Here is an 18,553-nt window from a genome sequence, read left to right on the forward strand (position 1 = left end):
GAGCTCCTATGGGTGGCAGCAGCGCTGTTGACAGTGGGAGTGTCTGTTGGTGGTGGAGGGGGAGGGTGGTGAGTGCTGACCAGTGGTCGGTGACCACCCACAGATGCTGCTGGCAGCTGTGGCAGCAGCCAGCGGTGATTGGGGACCGGCCACAGACACCGCCCGCAGTGTCTGCAGCGCATTTTTGCAGGGGGTGCACCGCCAAGCTCAGGGGGTGCATGTGCACCCACGTGCACCCACTACACGTCACCAATGCTGATCTGTAACCCTGGAGCAGCATAAAGCACCCAGAATTGCTGATAAATCTCAGCCTTAAATTTGTAAACAATTAAAGGTGAGTAGCATAAGTAAAATCATTGCCTAGCAACCTCTGCATATTAGTATGTATGTAATTAAAATTTATCTAAAAACAGTTTCCTCCTTCCTCTCCCTTTTCTTTACAATTTGCAGTTTGATGCCTGATTTGCCTTCAGCAGCTCAGTAAATCCCATTTAGGTCCCAATTCTGCAAATGGATGGATGGGGTAGAGAGGGCTTTTGCCATGCCTATGTTACTCTGTCTTGACATAGGACAGCAACATCAGGAGAGCCACAAAAATGTGATTTGCTGAGCTGAGCTCCTATAAGTCTGTGGATATAGACAGATGTGACAACTATATCAATACCAAGTAATACTATGATAAGGTGTTACATCTGCATGCTTCTATAAAGTGGAGCAAAGCCATTGCAACTTTAACCAGAGAAGCCCCCATGCCCCTTTTAAAAAGGTGAAAAAGTACATTTTTTGTTTTCTTTCACTTCCAAATGAAGACGCATCCCACCACAACTGATGTGCTTTATTGGGTGAAACACATGCTACCTGATGTGGGAGAACGGGAATGTGTTCCCCTTATCCAGGGATTCCCTGTGCCCTTCACTGCCCCATGCCAACCTGTGCCTTAAGCAGTCACAGGTCACCACTGGTCGCAGAGCAGGGTGACGTGGGATCTGCGTAAGCCCTTGCACCCTGTGCCTCCAACTGGGGCCTGCACTCAACCATGCCTTTGCATGAAGCACAGGTTGGCTCGGGACCCAATGCAAGTCCTGGTGTGGAGGCACAGGGCTCTAGGGATTCCCTGGGTACCGTGATTCCACACTGGGACCTGAGTAGCATTGCCCTGGGAGGTTCTCCATAAGCAGGGGACCCCAGCTTTCCCAACTTACAGCGAATTGCCCCAAGATTCCCTAGGGCATGTCTCCGTAAGAGGGAAAAGTTGGGCAAGCACTTCCAGGGTCTGGGGGGCCCGATCTTGCTTGGAAATTCTTGAAGCATGCAGGATCAGGCCCCTAAAGTCCCCAGAGCATCTGCACAGAATGGCTGGAGACTGTGGGCAGCTCCAGGCAGCTCACACTCTCCCACCACAAACCACAGATGCCTGCAATAATAATGCAGCAGTATTTTACACCGTCTTTTGTTGCTACCACTGATGTGGCCAAACAAAGGGTCAGGATGTCTATTTGCTCACTATCTGTCCTTCCATAACAAATTTTTGTGGCAGAAATGCAACATCAAGTGACATTTGTTTCTACCCACGCTATACCATGGGTCCCAACCACAGAGGTGAAGGGAGAGCAAAACAATGCAAACTCCACAGTCTCAGACTTCCTTTCTCACAGTGACTTACCAGAGACCAGTCCTCTTCTCCTGTGCGACTCTGCAAAGGCAGTTATTCGGGGCCAGCTGATTGCAATCTCCTCCGCTAAGGGAAACAGAGATTGGATGCAAATTAGATGTGCTCCCTGTTGGGTGGGTGTGAATCGGAAACCTCTCCCTCCCCAGACAAGAACAGCATCCATGCATCTCTCAGCAAAAACAGCCTTAAATCAAGTGTAAATGTCAGGCTTGGGACAGACGACAGCAAAGCTGAACCAATACTTGCCTAAAGGCCAAACTCTGCAGTCGTATCATGCACAGCAGGGACTGTTAAAGCAGCTGAAAAAAGTCATGAGCTCAAACACCCTTCAATGACAGTGGAAATGGGGCCTCACAGACTAGATTTCAAAGGTGTTCAGGCAGAGCGTAGGCGCTTTCTGAAACTCCCACTAGGTGCTAACCACATCTTTCAATGCGCAAGTACCTTTTCAAATCTGAATGCAGTCCACAAACAACATTTTGTGTAAATAACCCCACTGGTTTTGATGAACTTCAGGGTCAGCCCTAAACAAAAGGTGATGTGCAAACTGCTCCGTACCAGGAGCAGTCCAGGAGGCATGTGCCTCAGAAACACTCCTCTGAATTACATTTTCTTCCCTGCTTGCTCCTGGTATGGGGAGTATGTTACAGCTGGCCTGGAGCAATAATGAACTAAGACCCTGCTCATGTTGGTTAGGGAGGTGGAAGATCCACTGGTTTGCCTATTGCCTCTATTCACAAGAGTGAGCATGCTTGGCCAGGAAACCCACATTAATGCTAAGTACACTTGGGGCAGAAGCCTATTTCTTTTTATGTGCCCAAATGGCAGTTTTCTAGCTGCATACCTGTCATTTTTGGCACCTTATGTACAGTTTGCAATCCTACCCTCTGTGCAGAGACCTGTTAGCATCCATACAGCTCCTGAGCACAGACTCAGTAGGCTATACACTGGCCAGGCTCCGTACAAGTGTAAATCATGAATTCCATGCAGACAAATCCATGACAAGCAGGTATTAGAGCACCCTTCTGTGTTTTCTCCTTAGGGAATGCACAAAGCCAGGATACCACAGTTCTATGCCTGCTTCACACCCAGAGAGGGTTTGAACTTACATCTACTATAATGTCCTGTACAATGCTCTAACCACCATGCTACAGGTTAGACACACCTGAGTTTCTTCTTATAGTTTCATAGTAGCTAGGGTCAGGAGGGACCTGAACAGATCTAGCCTGACCCCCTGCCACAGGCAGGGATGAATGGTGGGGTCACAAGAACCTCACAAGACCCCAGACAGGTGATCATCCAACCTCCTCTTGAATTTGCCCTAGGTAGGGGCAAGGACCACTTCCCTGGGAAGCTGGTTCCAGATTTTGGCCACCCTAACTGTAAAATATTGCCTTCTGATCTCTAACCTAAACTTATTCTCCATCAGCTTATTACCATTGTTCCTCATCACCCCAAGTGGTGCTGGGGAGAAAAGGGCTCTACCTATTTGCTGTTGATCTCCCCTGATGATTTTGTAGGCAGCCACCAGGTCCCCCCTCAGCAATCCTTCTGCAGCTGTTCCCCTGGGGAGCCAAGACAAAGGCTAGGGACAGACATACAAAAAGCCTGAGCCTGAATTGATTGAATCTTTGCAGATTAGTGTAACCTGCAAAACTTGAACCAATTTGGAGGTGGATAGACATTCCCTTTTCATGCCAGCTGCAGTGGCTCAGCTCCCTTCCCTTCCACAGTGCTGAGCTGAGGGGTGGCATGGCCAGGCCCTGGCAGGATGTTCTGATTAGGGAGGGGTTTAAGCCCCCACCTTGCTGCTCAAGAGGCAGGAGTGTTGCCAGCCCCCAACCCCCAGCTAGCACTCTGAGGTAAAGGGGGTGTGTGCAGTGCATGCATCTGTCAATGATACTGAGCTTTTTAATATCCCTCTCCCTGTCTACAAACCTGATAGGGCTGTAAACCAGCAAGGCGCTGGTACAACCACTGCGTTATCAGCTCATCAGCAAAACAAGCGCCTCTCTCATTAGTTCAAGCTCTTCTTAAACAGTTTTTTTCCAAGGAAGGAACGGATAGACATTACCATCTGACCTGCTGATTAGCTCCAAAAAGCCCTAAGTGGTCACTGTCTTGTCTGCCTTTGTCCTGTCTGCCTGTCCCAGTGAAATTGGAGACACACACACGCACGCACGCACGCACGCACACACACACCTCTCAGCATTAGCTAGCATACCACATGCCTAGGGCTGCAAAGCATGTGGAATGTTGGGGGATTTTGGTTTAACTTAAACCAGGAAGGGGTCTGGGACAGACATTCCAAAAACCAATTTGACACAAATCAGTTCAGTCTGATACAAGATTCAACCAGGTTTATCTTAAACCAGTTTCAGCCATTTTGAAACTGGTTTATGTGCACTGAACTTATGTTCTGTTACAGGTTTAAACCCAGTTCTGATCATTTAAACTGGTTTATGTGTAATGTCTGCCCCTAGCCAGAGAGATATGTGGTTCCAGGAGGAAGCAACTATGTAAGAAACTGCATCATGTAGTGAGCTGGATGATGTTCTCAGGAGAGGGCCTGGTGTGCTGGCCTGGATCGGGAAGAAACTTCACCTCTTCCAGCTAATACATATTAAAATGCAAGGTAAAGTGGCCCAGCTTCAAAAGAAGCATTGGAGAAATTGCTGGGTAATGAACCAGCAGTCGGATGGTTAGACCAGTATGTTTGGAATACAAATAAATGCAGATTCAAAACCCCTGTAAGTTTGGGGGTACCTAGAACTTGGGTCTCTTGCATCTTAGGTATATGGCCTAATCACTTAGCTAAAATATGAATCTTCCCATGTTTTTCAGGACTCATGCTCAAGTACATGTGTAGAGCCACCTACTCACCCAGTCAGTGCACAGCCAACTATGTGCGCTCAACAGCAGTCTGAATGCTTCTGTGTCCACACTGCATGGGGAGTAGAATTGCCAACTGTGTGTAAGTATACTGAATGGCAAGCACATGGCTGGAAAACCATCTTTTTGGTCCACAAAGTGAAACAGGATTATGCTCTTGGCTTCTTATTTTGACTAGAAATTCCATCCCACTGCTGAGAAACCTTTCTTGACATAAGTGTCTTGGAAACTAGAAGACAAGGTTATTTGGGTAAATCTGATATCTTTTTATTAGACCAACTTTTATTAATGGACCTAATAAAAGATTTTGGATTTACCCACAGAACCTTGTCTGCTTATGTCCTTAGACCAGCACAGCTATAACCTACACCCTTGGAAACTGGCAGTTTCTCATGAAATGTTTTGTTTTCAATGAACCAGAACTTGCTGATAAAGGAAACATTCTGTTATAAGATTCTTGGCCAAGCTTAGTGCAAGGTCCCATGATCTTCAGTGGGATTTCATGGACAAGAGTCTACTTGCATAGATCCAGTGCAGGGGCCATAAAAAAACATTATGGGTTCTGATCAAGTTGGAGGCCTGCACGTGCTATGAAAGTACAAATACATTCTGCTTTGTTCCAGTTATAAACTGGCTCCTTTCCTCCAGAAGCATGAAAACCATACCTGAATTCTATTCATGGCTGACTTATAATTGAGCCACTGAACATCTTGACCTATCTACTTGAAGTATTTTTGTAAATGCAAAGAAAATACCAAATCAGATTTTTTTTTCAGTGCAATTTTTTTTTGTATTTAACTCTTTTAAGTCCTTTCCTTGGTCATTTGATTCTCCTCTGGGATTTTGTAAAGGCAATAGCAGTTCAAGAACTTTATCTGTAGTTTACTTATATTCAGGTAAAAGGTGTTTTTTCCTAAAATTGACCCCAAGTATATTCAGATTCAATGTATATGTAGGGTCAACTTCAGAACACTATGGAGCCATATGGAGGTGGCATGTTGTCATACAGAGATTTAAGATGCTGGATACCCAGATCTCTCAGGAACATTAGAAAACATACTCCTCCAGTATTCTGAATGTTTGCACTGTTTTTATATTGGTAAAAAAAGAGATAAAAATGTACAGTTAATAGGCAAGAACAGGGACTAAGCAGCAGTTAGAAGAAACAGAAGGCCAGATTTTTAAATCTGGTAAATGCCTAACTGGGTTTTCACGTTTTTGTCTGTGCTGCCACTTCAAATTTACAAGGTAACTCACTGTAAACATCCATGCCACTTCTTTGCTCTCCCTCAAAGCCCTCCTTTGCTCTAATGCCCACCAAAAACTTGACCATGGTTATACCACCAATGTACTGAGACTGTATATGCTTGTCATGCTGATGAATAACTTTAAATGGTCTCTGACCATGATTCATGTGTGACTGTAGTGTGGGTAGATGTAGCCATGCTATGTTGGAACAGCTGACCATAGTAGTGAAGACAGTGGCACAGGCGAGTACAAGCCTTCCAGGGACTCCAGATGCACTCTATGGCCAGTAGCCGGTGGTGCCTGATTTTCAACACCACTGTTATCTATACTAGCTAGACCAACTGCTTCTCTCTGGCTTCTTCTCTGGCTAGAGAAGTTAGTGTGCAGTGTGAATTTACAGTGCCCTGTCTCAACCTGTAGGCCCCTTTAATGTGCACTGAATGTGAGCTCCAACTTCAAAGTGGAGAAAAGACGCTTTGCAAAAAGACCCTCTTAATACAAGCTTAAGAGTCCAGAAGGTAGATTAGTGAAGACCAGCCAGTGTAGTATAAATCCATGCCCTGGCTTACTAAGTACACTGGCTCCCACATGCAAACAAGTATTAAAGCCACCTGTATTACAATCACACCTCATTTCACTGTGTCAACATACCCTGAGATTGCAAGATCTTTACAACAAGGGCCAACTTTGGCTTCTGTTTTGTACAGTGTCTACAATGGTGGGGTCTATGACTAGGGATTTTAAGCGCTTGATAATATGAGTAAATAAGAGTAATAGTAGGAGTAGCTGTGCCTGTAGTACTCACACCTAAGTAAAATCCAACTTCACCATTAGATAGCTAAGTAGCACTTATGCAGATAACTTGAGCTGCACAAGTGGCAGTTCAGGGAACTTATGCAGATTTTATAGTTCACTATCCCCAAGGTCCTAATGGCATGTGAAAGAGCAGGGCAAAGTTTTTACCTCTGAGCTTGATAGAACTAGTAGTTAGGGCACTAGCCCAGAGAGTAGCAGACCCGGGTTCAAGCCCCCTTCAACCCAAAAGGAGTCTGAACCTGAATCTTTCACTTCCCAGCAAAGTGCTGTAACCACAAGGCAATGCCATGAATGCCCACAAACCTTCCTGTTGAAGATGACACATTGGCCAGCCAGGAGTTGGAGGTATATGGGCTAGAAGAAAAGTGACTAAGGTGGATAGTGCTCTGAGATGGAAGGGGCTTTAGGTTTTAGCTACTGGTCCTGCTTCCTTTCTCTCCCAAACCAGTGAATCTGCATTTAAGGCTCACTGGATAAAACAGGAGATGGAAGTCTATACACTGGGAGCTGGAGCTAGCTGAGGGTGCCTAGGTTCTGCTCCAGGCCTGACTCTCATGTGTTGGCAAAGCACCTTGCTGGAACCTAACCAGGACCACTAGGAGCTCCTCTAAGGTACACAGTTAATAACAACATGAGAGAGAGAGAGACTGTTTTTATCCTTGAACAAGAGAATTCTGTTTTGTTCTGCATTTCAGAGACCAGTCCTGGCATTTTCAGACACAATTTGTAGCCAAGAGACCCTAAATTAATTCCAGAAAAGTGAATAGAGCTGCAATATGGTTTTGGCTCATACTGTGTGCCCAACAGATTTGCTGACACCATATATTAATTCATTTACAAGACCAACCCTTCTTTTGAAGATTCCCTACCATCCCTCTAGTCCCCCTACCTCCCACACCTGTCCCTTGCTCGCTGTCCTTCCTTGCTCTTCAGCTTCCCCCCCATTCTCTTTGTCTGCCTCCCAGAGCTGCTCTTATGCACTTGGTTACCTCTCTTCTAGCTTCACCTGTAGCTCCTGTCTGTCTCCCTCAATTGATTTCCCATCTCCTTCCCCACCACCCATCCCTCTGACACTAGCTAGAATCTACTTTCCCCCCACAGCCTATACCTTGGAAGCTGGATACAGACTGGGACTGCAAACTTGGCCCTAAAGGACTATAGTACCCCGGGTAGGGTGCAGGAGGGTCATTTCTCAATGGCAGAAGTGTCAAATGTATGGCCCACAGGCCAATTTCAGGCTGTGAAGCTGTGTCACCTGATACTCTGAAGGGACCAGGAATTCAGAGCCAGCGGGATCACAGCCAACATGCAACTCAGGGAACTGCAGGGGTTAATGTTACAGGCACTTGTCCCACTCCCAAATTCCCCCCACTGGGGATTTGTTTTGAGAATGGCAAATGATCAATGGTGGCTCAAGAGTTAACACTATCATCATTTGCCCTGCCACCAGAGGTGAGTCCAGACTCAGCCCACAAGGAGCCTCACTGCCTGGATCCATTCCTACTCTATGATTCAGAGTCCCAGGACACCCTTTCTTGTTCTTTAATCACATAGACAGTGGCCACTGCACTGTCCCCTCTCCCAGTATGTTGTATGATGATGGGAACAGGAGAAAGAAAGAGAAAAATGCCAGGGAGGGCAATACTGGGGGCCAATCACATCTCATTGTGGATATGTGCACAGCCCTAGGGCTATAGGGGACATCAAGGCCAGAGGAAAGTGGTTATGGCTGTAAGGGCACAGGGTACTGAGGGCATGAATATGTGCCTTGGCAGGCTATGGGGCTGAGAAGGTGGGGGAAGAGGGAGAGACTAATGCAATCAAAGTCTGGATAAGGGACAGAAGGAAAAGCAGAGATGTTAAAACATGGTCTAGATGTGAAGCACTAAGAGGAAGACAAAATCATACACACTGGTCTAGCCATCCATCTATCCATTCTCTACACATCTCTCTGTCTTTCTAGGATTTTGTACTGTGCTTATCACTGAGCTACTGCTACAGCTCGCCATATGCTTTGGTTCTTCATCAATTCTTAGCTTTTCGGGTTAGTAAGGGCCCTTCTAATCATCTTGTATGAACTCCTGCATACCACAGGCCCTGAAAGCTTACACGGGGATTCCCAAGCCCAGCTCATCCCGACCTCATCCATTTCAGTTAACGGCTTTGGGCAGGGATGAATGATTTTGTGCAAGGAAGAAAAGAAAACACACCACCACTACCACCACCACCACTTTGGGCCCTGAAGTTGTTTCCTATGGAGTTAGATCTAATTATTATTTATATCACTAGACTTTGTGATTATTATGTCTGCAAGGCCCAGCCTATGCTAAAAACTTTAAAACCAAACAGGGACACAGCCTCTGCCCAATGCTCTTACTGCCCGAGATTAGACACAACATGGGGGACTCAAGATATTATTAAGGTCCATGATTGTGGAAGACAGATAAAAGTTATACAATGACAGAAGCACAGGACTGGAGAGAAGCACCTGGCCATCAAATATAACCCTTTCCTATCACAGGCACCCATGTTTTATATAATTTATTTCATATACATATCCAGTTCTACATTAAATATCAGAATGTCTGCTTGGTTCTTAAAGGTTGTAGGTTGTATTTACATACTGTTAAACCCTACGGCCAAAGATTTCTAACTTCGGTGCTTAAAGTGGGTGGGACATTTTCAAAAGAGCCAAGGCTCGTTAGGTAACCGTGGCTGCTTACAGATGTTAAAAAAAACAAGCAAACAAATCCCGCCCCACCGCTTTACTGGAAAAAGCTGCGTGTTATTTCGATCTGACTCTAGTGTCCGTATATCGAGTGCTTCAGCAAGGCTCTTTTATCTAATAGTTGATTCAATCAGCTATTAGATAAACACGCCCAAAAAAGCCCCACTAAAGCGCCCAATCTATACAGTTGTTGGGCGAGCTGTGTCCAGTTAATGTGATGCCTCTTCTGGCCATGCACCAGACTCGGTGCAGGGACACACAGAGTTTAAAGCGCCTTTTTGGGGTGTGAGGGTTAATATCTGCAAGCAGCCATGTATACCTCTGAAGTAGAATCATAAATTTGAAAGGGATTTTACGGATCATTTAGTCCAACCCACTACACCAGTTCAGGGTTCATTTTTCCTAAGCTATTCTTGAAACATCCTCTTGAAAACCTCCAATGAACAAAATTCTACCCTAGGCAGCTTGTCCCATTATCCTAATGTTTGTGCAGTTAGGAAGTTGTTTTTTTTCTGAGATTTAATCTTAATCTTCTTTGCTGTCATTTATACCCATTACCTTGTGTCCTTCCTCCTGTAGAAAGGAAATCAATGTTTCTCCACTTACGACAGCCTTTCAAATATTTTTTAAACAGCTATGATGTCCCTCCTTAATCTTTTTTGCTCAAGACAAAACACACCTAATTCCTTCAAACTTTTTTTAGTACTTCGCTTTCCAACTCCATTATCATCTTGGCACTGGGTCCTCTCCCTTTTTTGCTATGTTGTTCTAAAAGTGCAGTGCCCAGAACCGGACACAGCACTCCAGCTGAGGCCTAACAAGCACCAACTCAAGTGATACTATTATCTCTCTTGTTTTGCATCTAATTTTTCTATTAATGCAACCCAAGTTGCCTTTTTCTTCCCCCCATCCCAACAGCATCACATCACTGACTCATATGGAGTCTGTGATCAGCCACAATGCATCCTCCTGCTTTAAACTGCCTTCCCCGATTTCTCTTAACAATGCTATTGTCTGGCTACTTATCTTCCATTCTGTATTTGCACATTTGGTTTTTCTTCCCTTGGGGAAGCACCTTTCATTTATCTTTGTACATTTTGATTTTCTTATCTACAGCTTAGCTCTCCAATTTAACTAACAATGCCAATTCTTCCTCAGATTCATTTACTTGTAGGTTGTATCCTCATCACCTTTGTCTGCTTGCATTGTTTAATTTTAAGTTCAGGGCCAGGCTCCCTCCCTCTGACCAGTGCGCAGCACCTGAAGGGACTATACTTCATAATAATTTTCATTTCAATTGGCTCCTTGGGAAAGTCTAAACATAAACTCAGCTGTGGACAACTCAAGACCTAAGCTACATGCAGTGGCCTTCTGCAGAAAGGTAAGTTTTGCTGAGTTTTCATAGGCATATTCATCACAGCATTTCACAAAGGCAAAAATACAACCAAAGGATGTTATATGACAGGATTACTAAGGCTTAACCCATCGTATGACTCTCATGACACAATTATGCAATGAAAACAGATTTCTAGGCAACCTGGAAAATGACGACAAAATGTTCTTAGAACATAGCCCAGTGCAAATAATAAGATATCACCATTTACAAAGAAAGGAAGATAGATTTGTGGTCTGGGCACTGGCTTAGGATTTCAGAGACCTGTGTTCAGATTCCCCTCCTGCGATGGACTTCCCATCTTATCTGGGGCAAATTGCTTAGATTTGCCCCTGGTATTTCATAGATTTCATAGACATTAGGGCTGAAAGGGACCTCGGAAGATCACTGAGTCTAGTCACATCAGCTAGGGTCAAAGGATCCCAGCAAGATAAGCGTCCAAACGTTTCTTAAAAGAGTCCAGAGTAGGTGCTTGCACCACCTCTGGAGGGAATCTATTCCAGGCCTTAGGGGCTTAGACAGTAAAGAAGGTTTTCCTTATGTCCTGCCTAAAATGGTCTTGGAGGAGTTTGTGACCGTTGGACCCTGTCATCCCATGGGGGGCTCTGGTCAACAGGCATTCCCCCCAGATCCTGATGCACACCCCTTATATACTTATAGGCTGCCATCAGGTCACCTCTAAGCCTGCACTTTTCCAGGCTGAAAAGTCCCATGGCTTTCAGCTCTCATCATAAGGCCTGCTCTCTTGCCCTCTGATCATGTGCGTGGCTCTCCTCTGGACTCTCTCAAGCTTCTCCCCATCCTTCTTGAATTGTGGAGCCCAGAATTGGATGCAGTACCCCAGCTGCAGCTTCACCAAGGCTGAGTACAGTGGGAGAATGACATCCTGAGATTTGCTCAAGAAGCATCTATGGATGCAAGCAAGTTTTGCTTGCTTTACCAGCTGCGACATCGAATTGGTGGCTCATGTTCATCTTGTGGTCAATCATGACCCGCAAGGCCCTTTCGGCCATGGTGCTAGCAAGTGTAGCACTGCCATGCCTATAAGTGTGGTGTGGTGTGGGTTCCCCCCTGAGGTGGAGTACCTTGCATTTTTATGTATTGAATGTCATCAGGATTTTATTCTCCCACTTTCTAAGTCTATCAAGGTCAGCCTGGATCACCAGCCTATCCTTGGGTGAGGACGCTCTGCCCCAAAGTTTGGGGTCTTCGGCGAACTTGGCCAGTTCACCTCAGACACCAGTGTCCACATTGTTAATAAAGACGTTAAAGAGTACAGGTCCAAGGACACAGCCTTAGGGGACACCACTGGTCACGGAGCACCATGATGATTCACTTCCATCGACTACCACTCTGGGTCCAACCTGGGAGTCAATTCCCCAGCCATCAGGCTGTGATGTAGCCGAGGCTGCAGTTAGCCAATTTTTCCATGAGGAGATTGTGGGACACCAGATCAACGGCTTTTTTATTTAAAGTCCAGATATATGACGTCAATCTCTTCTCCCTTGTCCAGGTGATATGTCACCTGGCCATAGAAGGAAATAAGATTGGTCAGGCAAGACCTGCCCGCAACAAACCTGTGCTGGCCCTCAGGACATGCCTACTTAGGAAACTAGAGATGAGGATAGGTGCTCTAAGCCCTGAAGTGCCTTTGAAAATCTTGCCCTTGATACCTTCTGTAAAATGGGGACAACAGTACTACCTCTCAAGGATGCTGTGAAGATGCAAACACTGAAAACTGTGATACACACAGGTACTACAGTAATGAGGGCCAGACCTACCTGAGATAGATGGAGTCAGAAAAAAATAAGATGGAAAAAGGAGCCAGATTCACTTGTGCACCCCTCTCTAATGAACCAAGGTTTATAGCTGACAAGCAGAGGCAAGCATATTGGAGAATCTGACCCATTAAACAGCATCCATGGTTGCTAATTGCTTTTTATTGCTTTGATTGTGTTCGTACCTAAACCTATTCACAAAATCCAGAACTGGTTATATTCAATTTTATTCTTTTGTTAACCAGCAAAAAGGAAAAAAGGGGGTTTATGACTAATTTATCAAGCCACATTAGCAGAAGCCTAACTTTAAGCCTATTTATTCCTTTCTTCCTTCAATATGCCACCCTTCCCCAAAAAGGCTCAGGGAAGCTTACAGTAAAATAAATAAATAAAGGCAGATACAATATCACATAAGAAAAATAGCAAAAAATCAGTCCTCCCAACTCAGATTGCTTGCTAAATACCTGCCCAAATAAAAAGGTCTTGCAGAGCTTCCGTGGACGATTTTCTTAAATTCAGTGACATTCACTTGCTTAGTTAAGCTTCAGCTGAAGCGCTTTAATGGAAAACATGGAATTACTTAATATGTTTATAGTTAAGCACATACTTAAGCACTTTGGCCCATAAGTGTGTGCAGGCAGCCCCCTTCACTTTTGGTTACTGAGAGTAGGTATTGTGTAAATATCAGTCGTAGACCATAAATATATCTTTACATGGAGATATATTAGCAACCTCTTATTATTCTCCCTTGTTTTACAGAAAAACTCTGTCATCTTGACAAATTTGTTTGGGACTGTTATCCATGATAGGATACTCAAATGTGCACATTATGCAACGTGATATTTTCCTGTTTTTTCCTGTCTTACAGGAGAAATAATTAAATATAAATGCAGACGTCTGGATTGAAGAATGTGTTTCCAGCCCATCATAGAGCAGGGACAAGGATTTCCATTTGCATTTGACTTTTCCAATTCATGGTTTGGCTGTAGTGAAGTATTTCTCAGCTAGGGTGCCACAGCACTTTGGAGTGCCACAAGATGCTTTTAAGGGTGCTGCTCTATATCAGCACCTCAACAATTCACAAGATAAACTCAGAGATTTCAAATAGGAATCCATACCATCAAAAGCATTATGATCTGCTGTGGTCTTTCTGAGCTCTTTGCAACAGAAGAATTGTTTTATTAATGTTCCATAATCAAAAAAAAGAAGTGAAAGATGACATCTGGCATTTTCCGAGGGGGGTTGAGTCTAGAGTTCTTTGTTGGTGTCTATAAACAGGTGGATTGGGGCAATCCAGCTGACATAGTATATTTGGACTTCCAAAAAGCCTTTGACAAATTTTCCCATCAGTGGCTCTTAACTAAATTAGGTAGTCATGGGATTACAGAGAATGTCTACTTGTGGATTAGAAATTGGCTCAAAGATGGAAAGCAAAGAGTAAGTATGAATGGTCAGTTTTCAGGGTGGAAAGAAGTAAACAGCAGGGTCCCCCAGGGATTTGTATTGAGACCAGTACTGTTTAACATATTCATAAACGATCTGGAAAAGGGAGTGAGTGAGGTGGCCAAATTTGCAAATGACACAAAATGATTCAACGCGGTAAAGACCAAGATGGATTCTGAGGAACTACAAAAGGATCTGGGCACAACTGAGTAAATTGGCAACTAAATGGCAGATGCAATTCAATGTAGAGAAGTGCAAAGTGATGTGCCTGGGCAAAAATAACTCCAACTATACCTACATGATGAGGTACTCTAAATTAGCTATTACCACACAGGAAAGAGATCTGGGAGTCACTGTGGACAGTTCTCTAAAAACAGAGGCCCCCTGCTCAGCAGCCATCAGAAAGGCGAACACACTAAACAAAACTGAAAGCTTCATCATTTCCCTTTAGCAATCTGTGGTGCATCCACACCTTGAATACTGTGCCTAGTTCTGGTCCCTTCACATCAAAAAGGATAGAGAAAAACAGTGCTCCACACTGGAGCACTCTCGTGCCCCATCCACCCCTTCTGCAGCACATTGAGCCGGGGGGAGCATCCCAGGGTTGGCAGGCTGACTTAGCTCAATGTGCTGCGATCCCAGGTGCATGTGTAAATGCGCTCCGGGAGCAATAAACTCCAGTGTGATAAGCACCAGAATTTATTATAGCGCATTAATATGCACACGTAGATGCATCTAGTAGGTAGTAAGTGTCAAAGTGACTGAACAAATTCTTGAAGGAAAGGGGACATCAGCAGCTATTGAGCATGGGGGTCAGGGGTACAGCCTGTGAATTAAAACTTCCTAAACCTTAAATGCTGGAGGCTGCAAGTGAGAGAGGAACAGTGGATAAAACCCTGGTCATACCCAGGTCCCTCTGCCTTTCAGCATCTACTCTTTACCACTGTGTGACACAGGATACCGTGGCAAGACAGACCTATGGTTTGACCCAGTAAATGGGAATTCTTCTGTTCTAAGAAGTTGAGGAAGACTACTGTAGTGGAATGGCATTGGGGGTGTCCCTGTTATCCCTGCTCTCTACCTGTGGTATGCTGAGGAATATTTTTATTAAGGTGTTTTGTGTGTGAGATGTGCAGGGATTTGCAGTAGGTGATCTTGTAGACTGAACTCAGGGACTGGATTCAATGGCCCTGAAGGCCCCCTGTTTCTACACTTCTATATTCTTTTCTTTGATACTTCAAGGGCAAGATTTTCAAAAGGGCTCAGTAGCATCCCTAACTCTACTCCCACTGAAACCAATGGAAAAACTGCTGTTGCTTCAGTGAGACTATACAAAGGCCAGATTCCCTAGCTAGTATGACTTCAACTGAGCTACAACACTTCATACCAATTGATGAGCTGGCTCACAACATAGAAAGAAAAGTGAGTGCGCACATTTTTCCAGGATCAAGGTTTTAATGTATGCCCTGGTCAATCAAAACTGTAGCTTCTTTCTTTATATGGTATTTAATAGTAATTGGTAAGTATCTCTGTCGTTTAAGTTATGGTTCTTTCCATGCCTCTTGCATTTTGCATCAGGTGACAGGGTACTTCTGTGGTCTAATATTTTATGGTCACACAATGTCCAGGCAAAAACACGAAAGTGTGCTTTTTGAAAAGATATAACCTGCTGCTACAACTGCCAGCTTCCAATTCAGTAGCTATACAGGAATATATCTGGGAGTACAGGATTATTTTGAATAACTCATCAATGTCTATGTAAGTCTATTAAAAGATGCTGGCTTGGGGTCATCTGCATACAGTTTGAGCAACAGAACAACTCTAATACCATTTACACACTCATTCCATGTTTCTCTTCACTCCAAACATTTCATCACCTGAGCTGTTGTTCCACAGGGCTGGCAAACACAGAATTGGAACAAACGCTTTGTAGCAATAAATGAAACCAGATGTTCTGATTGATTAAATTATAAACTGGGACATTTCCAGTGTTCTTACGGAGGTTCCTGGGATACTGGGAACATCTTGCTCTAATTAGACTGTATGGTGCCTTTATGCTTGGATAACATGCACACAAAATCAGAATAGTTCAGTTATGTCCAAGCTCATGGCATACAGCAGGCCCTGTTTGCTTCTTCTGGCCTTTGAACAGGCATAGAAGGATTGCAATGCAAACTGGCTTGTGGAGAGGTTAGTACTGGGTTGTAAGCTACTGCTTGGCAGGGCTGCAATTTTGGATTTGTAATATAATATCATTTGAATACTGGTAACAATGACTTAGATTAATTCAAATGAAAATAAATAATATAATAAGAGACAAATATTTTTTTTTAAGTAGGAAGACAGGTGAAAAAAGGAAAAGCTTCATTAGCAAATATTTACTGGACCCACTGGTAAGGAGATGAGATGAGATCTTACTAACTCTTTTTTTAAATTTACAGGTCTTTATGCAAATTGAATGAAGTTAAAAGTTGGTTGGAGATGTATGCAAGTTAGGGGCTGATAGTAAATGAAGGTATGCCCAAAGTAAAGACTACTGAAGTATAAACAGCTGGGGACCTTTATTAATGACTATTATCATTATTAGTATTGTGGCAGCAGCCAAAGTTCCCAGCCAGGACTCAGACCCCCTCTCCTAGGTATTGTACAAAGGGAGAGAAACAGATCCCTCTCTGAAGAGTTCCCAACCTCAAACAGAGCAGGGCCCTTGTGGGGTTCAGGTAGAAGAGTCATCTGCGGAAACTATAACCCATATTCTGGGTGTCAGGTAACCTTGTTCAAGACACTCTTCAGTTATAACCATTTCCTCGAGATGGGATTTAACAAATAATGTAGCAACTGTGCAAATCCAGTAACCTGTTCAAGTAAAAACTCTGTATGATCCCCAGAATAAGAAATGAGGGAAAAGAAAAATCTGGAATGAAAATTATGGAAATGCAGCAATGCTTAATGTATCCCAGGATCGTTCTTTGTCTTTGTTTCCTTGTCTTACGCTACCCCTCTCTGTGTTGTATCTCAGTCTGTAAACTCCTCAGGGCTAGAACCATCTCTTCTTAAATTCCCAGAAAGTCCTACGCACCCTAATAATGGTGTGGGAATAGTAATTTGCTTCAGTGCTGGGGGATCATGGAGTCCAAAAAAGGAGAACTTGGTCACAGAGGAGAAAGGGGCAGATCTAGCTGGGGGTTGTGTCATTCCCCCACTAGGGCATTCTGAAGTCCCCACATGCTGCAGTAATGGCACTGGGGATATATCACTTATCTTTCTCTACATCTGCCCATACTAGAAGGCATCGTATGATGGCACCAATCCTGCAAATGGAGAGACACGATGACATTTTGCACGATTGTGAGTATCACATAACCGTCTCCCATTCCTAGGGAAAACCTGAAGATGAGGAGACTCCAAAAGGACCATTACAATCATTAGTAGGGTTTCATGGGCCAGAGATGTTCATCCAACAATTGCTACTTCCAGTCCATATATTAATATCACCACCATGTTCCTGAATCTGGGCGTTAGGGAGGGGACAGCCCCGCTCACTTGGGTTCCAGGAAGCGTGGAGTCGATCCCTCGAAACCTAAGGGCTCAGTGGGAGGAACGGGCACAAAACCCAGCCCAGGCCCTTCCGAGACCCACCACGTTCAACCACACCCGAGACAAGAATCCTTACCCAGCGAGATCACATTCTCGTAGTTCTCCTGCATGTCGTCCCTTGGATCCAGATTAGCACGCTTGCTGCCCCTCAGTGAAACACACCGCCTCCTCCTTGAAGGTCACCAGCCCCTGAAAGAGCAAGTCTCTTAGCACTGGCTGTCCCGGCCATGACCCCACCAGCTCTGACACAGCACCCACATGATATGGGCTCCCCATATCTAGTCTCCTATATGCCCTTCCCTTCAGGAAGTTCCCATCTGCTTCTTTCTAGGCTCTCCTACAGGCCGATCCGTCATGCTTAGGTGAGCCCCAGGCCCGCCGTGCTGGCACTGCCAGTATAATCAATTACTGACAGCTGGCACATGCAACCAGGCTCTTCACAGTGGTGGACCAAAGCCGGGCTCCTCCGGAGCTCCCTGCACTCTCTTCACTCGCCTCCTTTGTCCTGGGAGCTGCAGGGGCCACCTCTGGGCGCCCGGGATGAGAAGTTTGCTTAGAAACTTCCTAGTGACCTTGCTCCGCGGGGCCCAGCCCGCCTGGCAGGGTGGGATGATCTGGAGGAAAGCCTGGAGGTCAGCGGGGAAGGAGGAGGATGGGGGTGAGGTCGGTTTCCCACCCCAGGGCCCCTCAGGCTTCTCCTCTGCAGGCAAGGCTGTTGCCACGATGCTCCTGCACAGGGGGTCAACCTCCCCTGGCCCCGGGCAGCCCCAGGCGTGATGGCGTTGGTGTGGATGGGCAGCGCAGGGCCCCGACACCAGCACCCGGCTCTGGACAGGGGCCCCGATGGCAGCGCGGGGCTGACCCCAGCACCCGGCCCCGGACAGGGGCCCCGATGGCAGCGCGGGACCCGGCCCCCGGCCCCGGACAGGGGGCTCCCATGGCAGCGCGGGGGGCGGGGATCCCGATCCCAAGCCCGGCCGGGGCTC

The 18,553-nt window shown here is 45.3% G+C and overlaps 1 protein-coding gene across 9 annotated transcripts in view; it reads right to left on the reverse strand.

Moving 5' to 3' along the window:
* LOC102384008 (zinc finger protein 271-like) overlaps positions 1–18,553 on the reverse strand; it is a 38,447-nt gene that overhangs the window by 18,949 nt on the left and 945 nt on the right. For 4 of the 9 annotated variants that reach the window (XR_003092344.1, XM_025195282.1, XM_006038748.3 and 1 more), the window contains exons 1-2: positions 17,644–18,547; positions 1,664–1,738 (exon numbers count right to left, since the gene is read on the reverse strand). Coding sequence is in view for 8 of the 9 variants with exons in the window: in XM_025195282.1 (XP_025051067.1) it covers positions 1,664–1,738; positions 17,644–17,677 (109 nt within the window). In the remaining variant the exon portion in view is untranslated. Of the gene's footprint in view, positions 1–1,663; positions 1,739–17,643; positions 18,548–18,553 lie in introns of those variants that run through there. The other 5 variants (XM_025195281.1, XM_025195280.1, XM_025195277.1 and 2 more) reach the window with 4 other exon arrangements.

Source organism: Alligator sinensis, unplaced genomic scaffold (genome assembly GCF_000455745.1).
Source record: "Alligator sinensis unplaced genomic scaffold, ASM45574v1 scaffold1483_1, whole genome shotgun sequence".
Classification (NCBI taxonomy): Eukaryota; Metazoa; Chordata; order Crocodylia; family Alligatoridae; genus Alligator; species Alligator sinensis.